The 15,634-nt window shown below is 55.4% G+C and overlaps 1 protein-coding gene across 2 annotated transcripts; it reads left to right on the forward strand.

Annotated features, from left to right (window-relative positions):
• Nucleotides 1–1,847: 1,847 nt before the first annotated feature.
• GGA1 (golgi associated, gamma adaptin ear containing, ARF binding protein 1) lies at nt 1,848–14,151 on the forward strand. Of its 2 annotated transcripts, none has more exons than XM_065642912.1 (17): nt 1,848–2,116; nt 3,221–3,305; nt 3,598–3,673; nt 4,191–4,289; nt 5,619–5,742; nt 6,248–6,348; nt 8,081–8,161; nt 8,567–8,704; nt 8,847–8,928; nt 9,352–9,459; nt 9,838–9,909; nt 10,728–10,792; nt 10,934–11,112; nt 11,225–11,508; nt 11,719–11,888; nt 12,122–12,232; nt 12,401–14,151. In XM_065642912.1, the coding sequence occupies exons 1-17, from the start codon at nt 2,086–2,088 to the stop codon at nt 12,509–12,511; spliced, it is 1,917 nt and encodes a 638-aa protein (XP_065498984.1). In that variant the 5' UTR covers nt 1,848–2,085; the 3' UTR covers nt 12,512–14,151. The 2 variants fall into 2 exon arrangements, with proteins under 2 accessions (XP_065498984.1, XP_065498975.1); XM_065642903.1 differs by having other exon boundaries at nt 1,850–2,116; nt 9,754–9,909.
• The last annotated feature ends 1,483 nt before the right edge of the window (nt 14,152–15,634 follow it).

The raw sequence follows: 15,634 nt of genomic DNA on the forward strand, positions 1-15,634 counted from the left end.
CCAGCACGCCAACTACCCTGGCCTCCAGCTTACTTATAATCACTTTCCTCTGCAACTGGCTACAAGCTAATTAGAGTTCCAGTACCTTCATTCTGGAGCGGTGTTAATTATAACATGGAGCATCTCACTCCATCCAAACCTAGTTTGGGATTCCAGCTGTCAGTAAAAATAAATCGAGGGGCAAGAGAAAGGTTTTTACTCACACATCATCTCACCACTGTTATGGGGAGCAACATTCAGACTCAGATGTCTTTTTTTGTTGCACTGAGGGTCCTTGTTATATGAAGAGCAGATGTAACCAAAGGGGAAAGAGACTTACACATCATGAGAAATAAAAGCAAGTTTGAAAGTCCACTGCTGACACAACCGTTGTGCATGAATTCACTCAGCATTGTTTGCAACCCGCTGAAAAGAGGTGCAGCCTTCCATTCATCCTCGACTTGTTAACCACTGGGTGTTGCCAAAGTGGAAAATAAACAACCTCCAGACTCAGACAGATCGAAACCTGAGCAAAAGGGGACAGCTGAAAAACCACTCCTTTGTGGGCTGGAAAGATGAGATGCATGCCCTCTATGCAGATCGTACATGACCTAGAAGAGCAGTATCTAGGCCTCGGTCTCCTGAAGATGACTTCAGGATTCTCAGAAAAAAAAAATCAAAGAGGTAGCAGTGACAGGCAAGGCTGACTCATAAGATTAAAATAACTCATGTAAAACGTGCCTGAACACAGCAGACGGAAGGATGCGGCAATTTTCTATGTAAAGCACTTTTTAAAAGCTTTGTGATGCAAGGCAGCAAGTTAAAAAAAGAACTACATTCAAGCGCCAAAAAGTACCTTGTAACGGCCAAAAAAATATCCCCCCCCCCAAAACAATGGCTTTCCATAAGGAAAAGGCATTAAATGTGACATCAGGGCAATTCCCTCGCCTGCCATCTGCGGGATTAGCACTGTAAATGAGTAACCCAGCACAGGGCCGCCCTGACTCATGCGTCTGTCTCCAGGATCAGGCGCGGTGAGGCTGCACAGACCGTATCGTGTCTGCGCTCTTATCGCGGAGGCTCCGGCAGGCCCAGCCCCAGCCGGCGGTTCTGATGAGGGGCACTGGGGACTCTTCAAACAGGTGGAGGCCGGCGCTCCCCAAAGGTCACCGAGTTGGCACCTTCCGTCAGCATGGTTTAAAACAAACAAAAAAAACCCCACAAAAACCAACAAAAGCAATAGATCACCACAGGGACACAGATACATTGTTCTTTCCAGGACTGCTGGAGCACAGAGAAAACAAGCAGTATTAAGTGACACAGTTAGGGCCGGCCTGGATTACCAGAGCCACACGGAGAAAGGAGACAAAGGGAGTTTATATTCCTGGAGCCCTTCGTTATTTCCAGGGCCTCAACAACTTCCTCTCCCCCCTCGGCTGCTCAGCCCGGCAGGAAAAGGCCGGGCCGGGCCCTGCCAGGAGCGGGCCGGTACCTATTGAAAGGTGACGCCGACCCGGGCAGGAGAACTCGCTGACAAGCGCTTGTAACGCCTCCCGAGCCCCGGCGCCTCGCGGCGCCGCCGGCACAGCGGCCAAGGCCCCAGCAGCAGCCCCGGGACGGCCCGCGGCCCTCACCGCGCATGCGCCCGAGCCGCCGCGCTCGTGTCCTTTCAAAGGACACGCCGCTGCCCGCTAGGTGGAAGTGTCCTGCCTCTCCACCGGAAGTGGCATCACCTGCCAGCACTAGGGTTCTTCCGGGAAAGGCTAGGTCGGCTTGTTTCCGTGCAAGAGCTTGTTTCCGGTGCTCTGGCTTGCCCTGCTCTCTATGTCCTTCTCCCGGAGGCCTTCCGCTTCCTTCCCCGCCCTGCGCCTTTCTTTCCCTTCGCGCGGTGAACTCTACGGCGCACCTGGGTGTGGCTCGGCAGGGGGCGCGCTGGCAGCGGGCCGGCGCTCTGCACCGCCGGCTTCCGGCGCTCGATGGTAGAGGCCCCCGGAGCGGCGCTCTAGACGGTTCGTGCGCTCTCGATGGCTCGGCGGCGCCGGGCCCGGCGGGTGGGCGGTGGCGCGGCGGCGCTGCCCCGCTGAGGAGCCCCGGGGACCCTCCGCCATGGAGCCCGAGACGCTGGAGGCTCGAATCAGTGAGTGCGGCCGAGACCACCCCGGCCCGGCCCGCCCCCTGGCACTACAGGGCCCGGCCGCCCCTGCTGGGGGGGGACAGGGGCATGGGGGGCACTGGGTGTGAGGGAATTGGGGTGCTCAAGGGGGGGCAGGTGTTTGAGGAGGCATTGGGGAGCAGCAGGTGTGTGGGGGGCATTGGGGTGTGGGGGAGCTGGGGGGTGCTGAAGGGCGGTGCAGGTGTATGGGGGACATTGAGGTGGGGGTGCAGATGTATGGGGGCAGTGGAGTGTGAGGGAATTGGGGTGCTCGGGGGGGACAGGGGTACGGGAGGATATTGGGGGGGCAGCAGGTATGTGGAGTGTGAGAGAATTGCGATGCTCAAGGGGGGGCCGGGTTATGGGGGGACGTTGGGATGGGGGTGCAGATGGGGGTATGAGGGACAGTGGAGTGCGAGGGAATTGGGGTGCTCAAGGGGGGGCAGGGGTATGGGGGACATTGGGGTGTGAGGGAACGGGGGGTGCTCAAGGGAGGGCAGGGGTATTGGGGTGGGGGGCAATGGGGGTGCTCAAGGGGGTGCAGGGGTATGGGGGGACATTGGGATGGGGGTGCAGGTGTATGAGGGGCATTGGAGTGCAAAGGAATTGGGGTGCTCAAGGCGGGGGAAGGGATATGGGGGGCATTGGGGTGTGAGGGAGCGGGGGGTGCTCAGGGGGGCTGGGAGGTGCTGGGGGTCACACGTAGCGAGGTGTCAGGGCGGGCCCATCTGTGTGTGGAGGGACACCTTTGGGAAATGGGGGTGTCGGGGCCACACGTGAGAGTTGGGTGGCGTGGGGGCAGCAGGGGTCTGCAGATGCGACCCTGCAGGGGAGCAAGGGGCAGGAGCGTTTTGGCAGTGTCTGTGCAGCGATGGCGGGGTGGTGTGTGCTGCTGGCAGGGGGTGGTGGGAAAGAGTTTGTGTACAGGTGTTGAACGAGTGGACACAAGCGTGTTTTTCCCTCCACACCGTCCTCTGTCAATGCACCTGGTGGAGCTGGCAGGGAGGGAGTGGGAGCAATATTGCCCCTCGCCTCCACAGGGTGAGAGCCTGGGGAGACGTTCTCACCATCCCCTTCTCCCACCTACAGACAAAGCAACAAACCCCCTGAACAAGGACCTGGACTGGGATGGTATCAATGCTTTCTGTGAGCAGCTCAATAAGGAGCTGGAGGGGTAAGTGCTTCTTCCTTCCCCCAAGGTGCTCTGGGTCGTGGGCCTGGGTCATGTTTGCCTACCCAGTAAGATTCAGTGGGGTTTCCATGAGAGCTGAACAGGCACGAAGCCCCTCAGAGTGAGGGTGTGGGAGTCCTGATCCACTAGCAGAAGATTCCCACAGGGTTTAGTGCCTTATCAGTGCCTTAAACTTGCCACATGCTTTTCAACTCTGGATTCCCAAATAGAAGCACAGGTACTAGGCTTTTCCTCAGTAACTGACTAGCTTTCTTTTTCCTCATGCTCCTTCCAGTCCTCCGCTTGCTACCCGACTTCTTGCCCACAAGATCCAGTCTCCGCAGGAATGGGAAGCTATCCAGGCCCTCACGGTAAGGGCATCTGCAGCCTGGTAGAACTGGATGGAGGGCCAGGACGTGGGGTTGCTCCAGTTTGATTGGAGGAGGATAGGAAGCTTTGAACTCCCTCTGAGAAAGCCCTGGAGCACACGAGCCCGTGGGTGGGAGAGGGTCTGAAGATGGTTCCACAAGAGAAGAATGGTAACTGGTAGGAAAGATCTTGTTCCTAGGATGGATCGTAGCCTATTTAAGTTGATGGGAAGCTTTTTGTTCCCTTAATGTCATTGTGGATCCACGCTGTGAAACCCCAGAATTTGTGGAAGGGATATCCCCATCCATGGGCTGTTGTTGTTTCCTCCAAAGAGAAAAATCTTTTTGCTTCCCTTTGGAATGGTGACTGACCACCTGGTAGGAAAAGGTGGTGTCGTCCTGCGCTGCTGTGACGATAACTACAGGCTCTGTGCCTGGTGAGCGGGGAGCAGGAGGGAGCTGGTGGCGCTTGAACCTGCTGTTGACCCTGTGCCGGGGCTCACCCGGCACTTCTCCCCAGGTGCTGGAGTCCTGCATGAAGAGCTGTGGCAAACGCTTCCACGATGAGGTGGGCAAGTTCCGCTTCCTCAATGAACTCATCAAAGTGGTGTCACCCAAGGTGGGTCCCAGGGGATCATGCTGGAGGGGGTTAGAGCCTGGTGGCAGGAGGGCATTGGCAAGTAGTGGCTGAGCAGAAAGTTCAAACTCTCATGGGGATATGGGGGAAACAGGACAGTGCTAACAGCAGATTTAGTCCTCATTCCCTGCTGAGTTTTCCAGTGTGAAGGTGAGCTTTCACCCTCTGCTCCCAGCTGATACTTGATGCAGGAAGCTGAGGGCGAGGTAGACATGATGCAACCAGCACTTGTGATGCTACTGAGCTCACCTGCGTGCCTGGAGTCACCTGCCCTGTGTCCCTGTTGCACCCTGTCCGTGCTGCATGTGCTCAGGACCTTTCTCAGCTTTGACATTGTGACCATGTCTCTCCAGGGTGTCCCAACCTGGTTGAGACACCCTCAGAGGGCAAGCCCAGGCCTGGTTAGTGGTGTTCTGCTGAGTCCATCTGAAGCACCAAGTCATGACCTGCTTCTCTGCTGATGCTGCCGTTCCTGCAGCAGAACGAGCTGTGCATGCTCTCCTGTTCAGTCAAGGCAGTTAATGCCAGCAAGGATGGAGTTAAGGGAACACAAACTACACATGAGTAAGGAAAACCTTCATCTGCCCGTCGCAACTTGTGATCAGTGATGATGAGTAGCCAGGAACAGTGACAGCAGCACCCTAAAGTCCTCTTGCTAGGTCCCCTAGAGAATGTCATCAACCTTAAGCCACTGGCCTCTGGTGGCACAGGCATTGTGCCAAACACTAGTGTGCCCAGCAGACCCACAGGAGAAGGGTGAAGGATGATTGTATGGCAGGGGGAGAAATGTAATGTTTGGAGATCTCACCGCTGGGTGCTAGTCATCTGAGGCTCACCTGGCTCTAAAAGGTGCCGGGCACTTTGTGCTGGAGGGTGCTCCTGAGAGAGAGGACCAGGCCCTGCACCAGGGACCGTTACCCACAGTCCCTCTCCTCCCAACCTGGCTGTCCCCTCATTCCCCAAGAGCTGCCTTGCTGAGCAGCTGCTGTTAGCAGTACCCTTCTGTTAGCAGTACCCTTTCCTTCACAAGGTGACAGAGACCCGGCTGAGCCTTCCCACCTGTCCCTGCTTGTCGTTGAGGGGCTGCTGGTGCAGCATTTCTCCCACCTCTTGTGTTTCCTGTGGTGGAAACCAAGCACAGCATAGGACATGTTGCAAAGGCCTCGTGAGCTTTCCTTGCTTGCTTCCTCTTTCCTTCTCCTTGTGCCGTTGGGAACGGTCTCACTTCTCCTGGGGGAGGGGAGGAGAGGAACCAAGCAGGCTTGCAACGGCTCAGATCAGCTTCAACCCACCTCTTCTCTCTTTCTCCAGTATCTTGGCAGCCGGACATCAGAAAAAGTGAAGTCAAAGATCCTGGAGCTGATGTACAGCTGGACATTAGGGCTGCCTCATGAGGTGAAGATCTCAGAGGCCTACCAGATGCTGAAAAAACAAGGTGAGAGGCAGTGGTGTGGAAGCGGGAGGCAGACAGACAGTTTGCCCTCCCTCTTTTTTTGTCCGGTCAGAATCTGACACAGACTTTTCCTTTCCTGTGCCCAGACCGAGCACATCCATCAGTCTGGTTTAGCAGCAAGGGCAGGTGAAGGAGCGGGCGCATTGGGGCTCCCACTGGGCTGAGGGACCTGCTGGTTGTCTGAGTGCTTGATGGGTTGGAGGGGACATCTGCTCCCTGCAGATGGGGCATTGGAAGGGGCTGGGGCTGAAGGGCTGCAAGTGCTTTGGCAGTTGATGCTGGGCTTTTCCAAGAGAGGATATTTTTGGGGAGAGGGGGGCAGTTCTTCCATGAAAACACAATCGAGGATCATGGGCAGTGGGAGAAGACCCAAATGCCCTCAGTCCCAGCTGGGTTTGGTGGTCCATTAGGGAAGAAATTACTTGCGTGGCCATGCCTTCGCCCAGTGAGTGAGTCCTCCTGACCTATCCATTGGTCTCTACTGTAGGGATCGTGAAATGTGACCCAAAACTGCCTGACGATGCTCCTTTTCCACCTCCTCCCCCTCGGCCCAAGAACGTCATCTTTGATGATGAAGAGAAATCCAAGGTAAGGACTCGGTGCGAGGGGAGGAACAGTGAACACAACCTTCCCTGCTCCAGGATCTCCTGTCCTCCTGGGGTGGAGATCCAGAAAGAGTTAAGGGCCCTGCTCCACGTGTTGTCCTTCAGAAAATGCATCACAAGAATGCTGAGGGCCTGCTGCAAAATCATGACAAAAGAAACAGCCAGAGGTGGGGAGTGTGGGTCTGTTTGACCTTTGGAGCCCTTAGCTGCAGGATGGTGCAAAGGGTGAAGCACTGACTTTAGCCCAGCAGGTTCTGGGAGGTTTGCTGCTTTGAGATTTCCAGCCTTCTGAGTTATCTGACCATGAGGTTTAAATTCCAGCCCCAGATGCTGCTGCTGTTATCTCTTCCCCACCCCCAGCGCTGCAATCTGCTTATTGCCCAACTAATACTCTCCTGGACCCATCCTATATTGCCTTTCCATCAGAATTGTGTCACCACTCAGACAAACCTGTGCTTTATCAGTGCTGATACATTCAAGCAACATTTGGTTGACAGGCAGCTGAATATGAGACAGCAGTGTGTCCAGAAAAGGCCAACAGCATCCTGGCTTGTATCAGAAATTGTGTGGCCAGCGGGACTAGGGCAGTGATTGTCCCCCTATACTCAGTGCTGGTGAGGCAGCACCTTGAACCCTGTGTTCAGTTTTGGGCCCCTCACTACAGGAAAGACAATGAGGTGCTGGAGAGAGTTCAGAGGAGGGCAATGAACCTGATGAGGGGTCTGAAGCACAAGTCTGATGAGGAGCGGTTGAGGGAACTGAGGCTGGTTTAGCCTGGAGAAAAGGAGGCTGAGGGGAGACCTTATTGCTGTCTACAACTACCTGAAATGAGGTTGTAGCATGGAGGGGGTTGGTCTCTTCTCCCAAGTAGCAAGTGGTAGGACAAAAGGAAATGGCCTCAAGTTGTGCCAGGGGAAGTTCAGATTGAATATTAGGAAAAACTTTTTCACAGAAAGGGTTGTCAGACATTGGCCCAGAGAAGTGGTTGAATCACCGTCCCTGGAGGTGTTTAAAGGATATGTAGATGAGGTCCTTAAGGACATGGTTTAGTGCCAGTGTTAGGTTAAAGGTTGGACTCGATCTTGAGGGTCTCTTCCAACCAAAATGATTGTATGATTCTAAGCAAGTATTGGGCTCCTCTGGGTCTAGTTCTGCAGCAGAAGTGTGAAGCCAGTTTGCTGCAGGAGATATATTTTGCCTCCATGGGTCACATTGTACAAATGAGGATTTGTAGGTGGCCTATGGGACTGTTTGCTGACTACAGAGGGGGAGAAAAAGTGGGAGCTGTCCCTCTTTACCAGTTGTGCCTGTGAAGAAGCATGTGAAGAGGTCTGAGTAGGAGTCCATTATAATCCCATTGCAATCTCTGTGTAAACCAGGCTTTCTCTCTCTTGGTACTGGTGCTGCTGTGCTCCAGGGTCTCCACAGTGTGTAACAGGCTGGCAGGAGCTGGTTTTGAATGCAGGGGATCTTCAGGGAAAGACCTGTCTTATATAACCAGAACCACAACGGGAAAAGGAGGACCAGTTGTACTTCTCTCCCTGGTCTCTGATAGCCCACAAGCTCTCGTGGCTGGGCTTGCAAACGGCTGGCGTTGTCCGCTGCCTCTGCCAGATATGGGTTTGGAACAGGGGTAACTACTGACTCTAGTGTTGCAAGAGTGACTCTGGCTGCCACCTCTCAGCTTGGGCACAGAGGTACCTTCTCTTTTGCAGATACTGGCTCGTCTCCTGAAAAGTTCCCATCCTGAGGACCTCCGGGCTGCCAACAAGCTCATCAAGGAGATGGTTCAGGAGGTGCGGCTGGGGGAAGTGGGTCTGGGTGGCAGTGGCTGGCACCAAGGGATCAGTGTGTCTCTGTCCTCATACAGACATATGGAGCTTCTGCTTTAAATTTTGCAGCAGCAGCTGCTAAAGAGTCCCTTGTGTGATTTCTGCAATCCCTTGGCTACTTGAAGCAATGGCTTTGTGCACTGTTTGTGGCCCAAGCCCTGCTGCAGTACTGCATCTGTGCAAATTACATCCCTGTTTGGCAAGCGCTGGCCCAGAGGTGATCTGGAGTTTTCCACTGGAGCGGGAGCTGTTTTGAGGACAGCGTTGCTGTGCCTTAATCCAGGGAGCTGGTGTGTTAGTTGGCCCAGCACTCCTCTCCAAGTTGCAGATGAGAGCAAGGACATCCTTGCCTGTGTGCTTCCCCTCCAGGACCAGAAGCGCATGGAGAAGATCTCCAAGAGGGTGAATGCCATCGAGGAGGTGAACAACAATGTGAAGCTGCTGACAGAGATGGTGACAAACTACAGCAAGGGGGAGACAACGGAGAGCAATGAGGACCTAATGAAGGTGAGGAAAGACCATCCCAGCATCCTCCCTGGGCTTAGCAGAGGTGGATGACTCTTATCTTCCCAAGTTCCTCCTGCTTGTTTTGCACCTCCAGCTGAGCATCCTGCTGCTCGCCTCAACACCCCTTTCTCCTCTCCCCCAGGAGCTGTATCAGCGCTGCGAGCGCATGAGGCCCATGCTTTTTCGACTTGCCAGTGACACGGAAGACAATGATGAAGCTCTGGGTAAGTGTCTGTGGTGTTTCTCTTTATGTCCTCTTCTCCCTCCATCTCTCAGGGAGCCTCTGCTTGGGCTGCCCACAGCATGGCCTCTGTCAGCAGCCAGTGCTCTTTTCGGAGTGGCTGCTCACTGAAGGTTAGTTAGTCTATGTCTTCGCACTAAGTGGGGACACATGGCAGCAATCAGCAGCGTTACAGGATTCCTCCACTTCACTGTAGAAACGACACTTGTACTTGTCCTGCTGAGACTGCCATGGAGGTGTCCCTGTGCCCTGAAGCAGTTTGCAGCAACAATTGCAAAACTGCTCTCTGCAGTGAGATACTGTCAGCTCTTAGGCCTTGCTTTGAAGTAATAGACAGAGCTGGAGTATAAAAGTTGGTGGTCTTGTTTCTTCACTGTTCTCAAAGTTCCCACCTATTCCATTTCAGCGGAGATCCTGCAAGCCAATGACAATCTGACACAAGTCATCAATCTCTACAAGCAGCTTGTGCGGGGAGAAGAGATCAATGGGGAGACAGTGGCCGGTCCCCTTCGAGGTGAGGAGACTCGGGGAACGGGGACAGGAAGGTCAAGCAAAGGCACTCTGTTGCTGGTTTCCTGCAATGTAAGAGAAGACTGAGAGAAGTGGGAAGGTGAAACCTGCAGGAGGACAGAGTGGGGTTGGTGAGATGAGGAAATGGCTTGTGGGGATGACGGATGCATGAAGGGAGAGCAGAGGGGGAGTTGGGGAGTTCCCCTTTCCAGGTGCGAGGAAGGATGGGAACTGGCCTCAGCACACTGGGTAAGGACCGGATAAGGTTTCTGTCTCTCAGCCTGTTCCTTCTGTACAGGCAGCACCTCAGCACTTCTGGATCTGTCAGGCCTGGATCTTCCAGCAACAGGCCCTTCCTACCCAGCCTTGCCCACCCTTTCAGGTGACTCGGCAGTCCCCATGCCTGAGCAAGCTGGCTCTGTCTCCTTGCTGGATGATGAACTCATGTCTTTAGGTGAGAAACGGTGCAAAAGCTCTTTATTCTCTCCTTGACTCTGACAGTCTGCATGGATGGTTGTCCTTGTGGCAGAAACATGAATAAGGGAGAGCCCTGGGAGAGGTGAATAATGAAAGATGAAGAGGTGTCCTTCACTTAGTGTAAGGGAGAAGGAGGGGAAGACCCTGCTATGATTCTGAACTTCAGTCTCATGGTGTTTTCTTGACTAGTCAGAGAGAGCCTGCAGGAATGTGCCCTCTGATTTGCTCGGGGAAAACTGACCTGGCAGGTAAATCAAGAGTGACGCAATGGCCATCCCCAGATGGCATCACAGGGGTGGATCACCCCCGGCTCCTTATGTTTACTCCTTGCACTTGAAGTCACGAGCTGACAACAGACATGTGGGACTTCCAGAACTTTTCACATGGGAGTCTTATGAGGTGCCAGTCCTAGGACTTTCTAGAGCCACTTTTCCCAACAAAGTGTCTGTTTCCTAAGACAGGTGCTTTGAATACAACAGCATGAAGTAGATGGTCCCTCAGATAGAGGTGCAAGTGGGGCTTGTCAGCCCAGTAGTCTTCACTTCTATGCCAACTGTGGGAGGAATTAGACTCTTAAATGAGCATCACTGGGCAGAAAAAAATACTATCACCCTCCTCGTGCTCCCCCATGCAAGGCTGGGGGCCAGAGACTAGACCATATTGGTGATTTTGCCCTGCTGCTTCTGTGTCTTGTCTGACCTGAGTAATCTCAGCTACAGATTCCTTATTTGGGCCCTGTTTAATGCTTTTGCCCACTTGGCAGCTAACCTTTGTGTTTGCTTTTACCCCTGGCAGGCCTGAATGACCCAGCGCCGCATCCTGCCCAGGCTGGTGACAGCAGTGGCTGGAACAGCTTCCAGGTAACGTGCTGGGAGCCAGGGCAGAAAGTGGGAAGGGTGGTGGAAGCAACAAATGGAGTAAGCAGGGAAGCGTCCCAGGTCTGATGGTCGGTGCTGATGTGCTGCCCTGCTGGGGGTCTCTTCTATGCGCTCTTTCTACAGTCATCAGATAGCAACGAGCTCAGTCTCACCCCTATCATGGCAACGCCACCAGTCAAAACAGGTGCTGGCACATCCTCCCCCAAACCTTCTCCTTTCACCAGTGGCCTGGATGACCTGGACCTCCTTGGCAAGACTCTCCTGCAACAGTCTTTGCCTCCAGAGTCTCAACAAGTGCGATGGTAAGCAGTGGTAGTGCAATCTCACATCGTTCACCATTGTTTCCATTTCTGGGGTGCTGGACACAGACATTTCAGTGCCCTGTTCCACTCCTTGCTCTCACCCTCCCTACAGGGAGAAGCAGCAGCCACCCCCCCGGCTCACCCTGAGGGATCTCCAGAACAGGAGCAGCTCTGGCACCACGGCACACAATCCCAGCACTCTGCCTGTGCTCCAGAGTGTTTCCCCTAACCCTGCGCTGCCTCTGACCTCAGAGCTGCCTGCCCCTGCTGCGCTTCCACAAGCTGCCACCACACCAGCAGGAAGTACTGCAGTCCCACCACGGCCTCCTGCTGCCACACAGCCCCAGGAGATCTCGCTGGCCAACGTCACTGTGCCTCTGGAGTCAATCAAACCCAGTGAGCCGGGGCGCAAGAGGAGGGGCAGGCTTTGGGGGGGAACAAACCAAGTGCACGTGGAAGGCAAGAATGTGAGGAAACTTCTTGCTTGTTGGATTTTGTGGAGGTTGAGTACAAGTGGTGTCTCTGTCACTTGTGTGGAGTTTGGGTGATGGGGAAAGGTTGCTGCAGGGCCAGTTCCCTCCTGGGTGACCACTGCCTTTCCCACAGGCAGCATCCTCCCTGTGACAGTGTATGATCAGCATGGCTTCCGCGTCCTCTTCCACTTCGCTAAGGACGCTCTGCCTGAGAGGCCTGATGTGCTCGTGGTGGTGATCTCCATGCTGAGCACGGCTCCACAGCCCATCCGCAACATTGTCTTTCAGTCTGCCGTCCCCAAGGTAAGGCAGCTGCTGGGGCTGAGGTCCTCCAGCTGGGCTGAGGTGTGACTCTCCCTTCGCAGGAAGGGCAAGGTGGGTAGAGAGAGCTCTGTGGGCCTGAGAGCAAGTTGTATTGCCTTCAGATTAGCAGGAACCAGCACAATGCGTTTCTATTTGACTAGACAGCGATGTGAGCAGGGCCTCTTCCTGCCAAGTCCCCCTCAAGAATGTGGGATGCTCTTCTCTCTCCTTAGGTGATGAAGGTGAAGCTACAGCCTCCCTCAGGCACAGAGCTGCCAGCGTTCAACCCAATCATCCACCCTAGTGCCATCACACAAGTCCTGCTGCTCGCAAACCCACAGAAGGTAATGGCACCATCCCTGGGACATGAGCAGGCTTGTCTTGATGCCTAAGCAAAGCCTGGTTGCCCTGTCCCTGTTCCCTCTGCAGCTTCCTGGAGACCTGGAAGGTTTGTACCTCATGACTTCCCTTCCCCTCCTTCTGACTTCTTATCCTTTCTCCCTTGCCTCCAGGAAAAAGTGAGGCTACGATACAAGCTGACCTTCACCATGGGAGAGCAAACCTACAATGAAATGGGGGATGTGGACCAGTTCCCCTCGCCGGAGTCCTGGGGAAACCTCTAGGGCCACACGTTGCAGGCACTACACTGCAGAGTCCTTGGGAAGCCGGTCCTGTGGGGCTGGAGCAGCCCGAGGAGATGGCGAGGGCGGGTGGGGGGCTGCTGCTCACGCTCTATTCTCCAGATGGCCGGGCAAGGGCCAAAGGGAGCATGCCTGGAGGAGGAGAGCAGAGACGCCAGGAAATGTTCATCCCACAAAGACTAGGAGTGGTGGCGAGCTTCATATGGGTGAACAGTTGCCTTCCCTGCTCTTCCAAAGGCATCACTCCCTCCCCGGACTGTCTGGCTTCTCTTCTAACCCTGCTTTCCTGCTAGGTGCAGTAGGGAACAAGGATGGGGAGCTTTAACAGCCTCAGCCTGGGTCAAGGCCTAGCAAAGGAAGATCCTTTTCCTTGTACGTCCCCTCCACGCTTCCCAGCTCTTCAGCTGCTTCGTGCTCTGCGGTGCTCCCTCTTGTCCTCCGTGCCCCCTCCTTGGAGCTGGGCCCCAGTGGTTCCCTGTCTGGTGGGATCACACTGGAGCTGGTGCAGAACAAGGCTGGACAGAAACTGTGTGTCTTCCCAGCACCAGGGTGGCTGCCCTTGTTTTGGAGAGGGGTCAGGGGAAGTGATCTTTCTGTATCTCCCTTCCAGGTGCTGGCAGAGGTGTTGGTGGGAGGTGGGCCCTGGGGTGGGAGCCCAGGGGCTGGGAAGGAGTTGCTCTGTGCCTCCCCGTCCCCTTCAACTGGAGCTCCTGGGCACCGAATCCCCACAGCCAGGAAGCCCGCACCCTTCCCATGTGCTTTATCCACCACAGCGAGCTTTGGGGACTGCTGCCAGACTTTGTCCTGCGTGCTTGTCCCCAGAGGGGACAGGGGTCTGAGTCTCCCCGCAGCCTCTTGCCCAACAGGGAGAGGAAGCAGTACAGAGTCTTCCTCCCCCTGGCTGGGCTGGAGAGCATGGTGGGGCAGGAAGCTTTCTCAGCTCTGCGCTGGGAGCCCAGCTCTGCACTGGGGTGATATGAGGTGGGAAGTGGGGGGGCTACAGCTGTGCCTTGTGCACCTTTGCCCACAGCCGTGGGCAGGTCTGGCTCCCTGCAGCAGGGAGGGGGCTCACGCCAGCCCCCTGATCACTGTGACAAAAGAGCGGGGATCTGCAGGCACGGAGGAGACCAGAGGGTGGCACGTCCCAAGCCATCCCCATCCCCATGGGACTTATGACCATGGGAGCCGCTTCCCCTCTCTAAGCTGGTTTTGACAGAGCTTGATCTTAAAAGCAGGGGCAAGCTGTGCCCTGCATCAGGTTGGCAGAGGTAGGAGGAGGCCTGTGTGAGATGGAGGTGAGCGAGGTCCCTCGCACTCAGCTTGGGGTGGGTGCAGCAGTGGTGAGATGGCTTGGAGCTGGGTGCAGCGAGTGATGGAGGAGAGGGGGAAGCCAGGGCTTTATGCTGGGGTTCTGCTGTGTCTTACTTCCCTTTCTGGTCTCTTTTCAGGGTTTTGTATGGGTTTTTTCTTTGCAGATCTTGTTTGGTTCTTGAACAGACTTGTATATATTTTCAGTGCAAAATTCTGTAAATGGAAGAAAACAAACAAACCGGATTTAAAACAAAACGCCCGGCGCGAAGAATCTGCTGTATTTATGGGAAATAAAAAGAGTTCTTTCCTGTTTCTCTCCCTCTGCCTTTTGGCCCAAGAAATGTATTTTCACTTTGCTTTCCCTGTCTGATTCCACTCTGCAAGGGGGCATTTCTCACTCAAATCCTGCCCCTACAATCCAGTAACTCATCTACTGGTCACCTGGGGCCTTGCTATGATGATTTCCCTGCTCCTGTGAGCAGGGAGGGGATGGTGGAAGTCCCCCATCTGCTCTCAATTCCTGTTTGAGAGTAGCTGTCACTTCCATGCTGCCAGCTGGCTGCTGCCCACTTCCCCCCTTCCATGGGGAGAGGTGGTGGGCAGAGGTCGGTGCCCTGCAGCCCATGGGAGCAGGGCTGGAGCTTGCTCCCATGCTTCACAGGGCTCTTGGCAGCCTGTAGTGGCACTTCCTTCTCTTCCCTGTGGCCGCTGCTCTGAAGTGGTTGCCCTGGGGTGGTTTTGGGGCAGGGAGGGAGATCTGCTCCAGCAAGCAGCAGCCCAGGGTTGGGAGCAGGTCTCTGACATTGCATGGGAGGAAAGAAGCCACCTGACATGGCCAGCGGGGATCTGGGGTGGCTTTTGTGGCTTTGCAATAGGCGCTCGAAGCCCTTGCCTGCGTTCAGCGACCACAACACCCTTGAGTAGCACCCCCAGGGCTTGTGGCTGGGGGATCAGACATGGTTGGCTACAGCTTTAGAGTAACCTGGTGTTTCAGGCAGGGAGAACGGTGCTTGCTGCCCCAGTCCCCGCTTGAAATCAGCTGCCAGCATTGCTTCGTTACGCAGTCACTGGGGACTCACCTCCCCACAAAGGAGCAGAGCCCAGCAGCCCCCAAATTGTTGCTCCTCAGGCTTCAGGGCACAGGTGGAGTGGCCCTTCTGCCTCTTTTTCCTTTGCTGCTTGTCTCATCTGCCCGCAAGCTGACCACTTCCCGTCTGAGCTCGGGTGCTAGTTCCTTTGCCAGCCATGTAACCTGGCCCACAGCAACCTCCACTCTTAGTGCAGAAGGAGGAAAGTCCCAGCTGCAGGTAGCCCAGAGATAAGGCGAGGTTTACATCTCATAGAGCCAGGAGCAAAGGTGGTGGTGGTGGTGGTGGTGGGAGGGTGCTGTTTTTACACACAAAAAAACCCCAAAACTAAACAAGCTGAGCCCTGGTGCAGCTCTGCAGAGAGCAGACAGCACCACAGCCTGGGAACCGGGAGTTTGCGGTCCCAGTGCAACTGAGTGCAAGAGCTGCTGCTCCGTGCTCAGCCCGGCCGCCCTGCTCGGGGGAGCCCTGCTAGCGGCGGGGGGAGCAGGGAGGAAGGGGCCTCCCGGGGGCGTGAGGCAACAGCCCTTCCCCACAGCTTTGCAGCGGCTCTGGGCAGCCTCGGCAAGGGAAGGAAGGGAACGTGGGGTGGTGGATGCGGAAGGGCTTGCAGGGATGGACGACTCTGCTGCTTGCCCCCCGGTTTTTTGTCCCAATGAAGGTGATATGTCGCTGAGCGGGGAGCAGAGGTTGGAGCTGCACCCGC

Source organism: Caloenas nicobarica, chromosome 1 (genome assembly GCF_036013445.1).
Source record: "Caloenas nicobarica isolate bCalNic1 chromosome 1, bCalNic1.hap1, whole genome shotgun sequence".
NCBI lineage: Eukaryota > Metazoa > Chordata > Aves > Columbiformes > Columbidae > Caloenas > Caloenas nicobarica.

Coding starts and splice junctions, on each gene's coding strand:
- GGA1 (XM_065642903.1), top strand. CDS start 2,086: ATGGAGCCCGAGACGCTGGAGGCTCGAATCA. Junction 6,349..8,080: donor ATGATGAAGAGAAATCCAAG/GTAAGGACTCGG, acceptor TCTCTTTTGCAG/ATACTGGCTCGTCTCCTGAA. Junction 11,509..11,718: donor TCTGGAGTCAATCAAACCCA/GTGAGCCGGGGC, acceptor CCTTTCCCACAG/GCAGCATCCTCCCTGTGACA.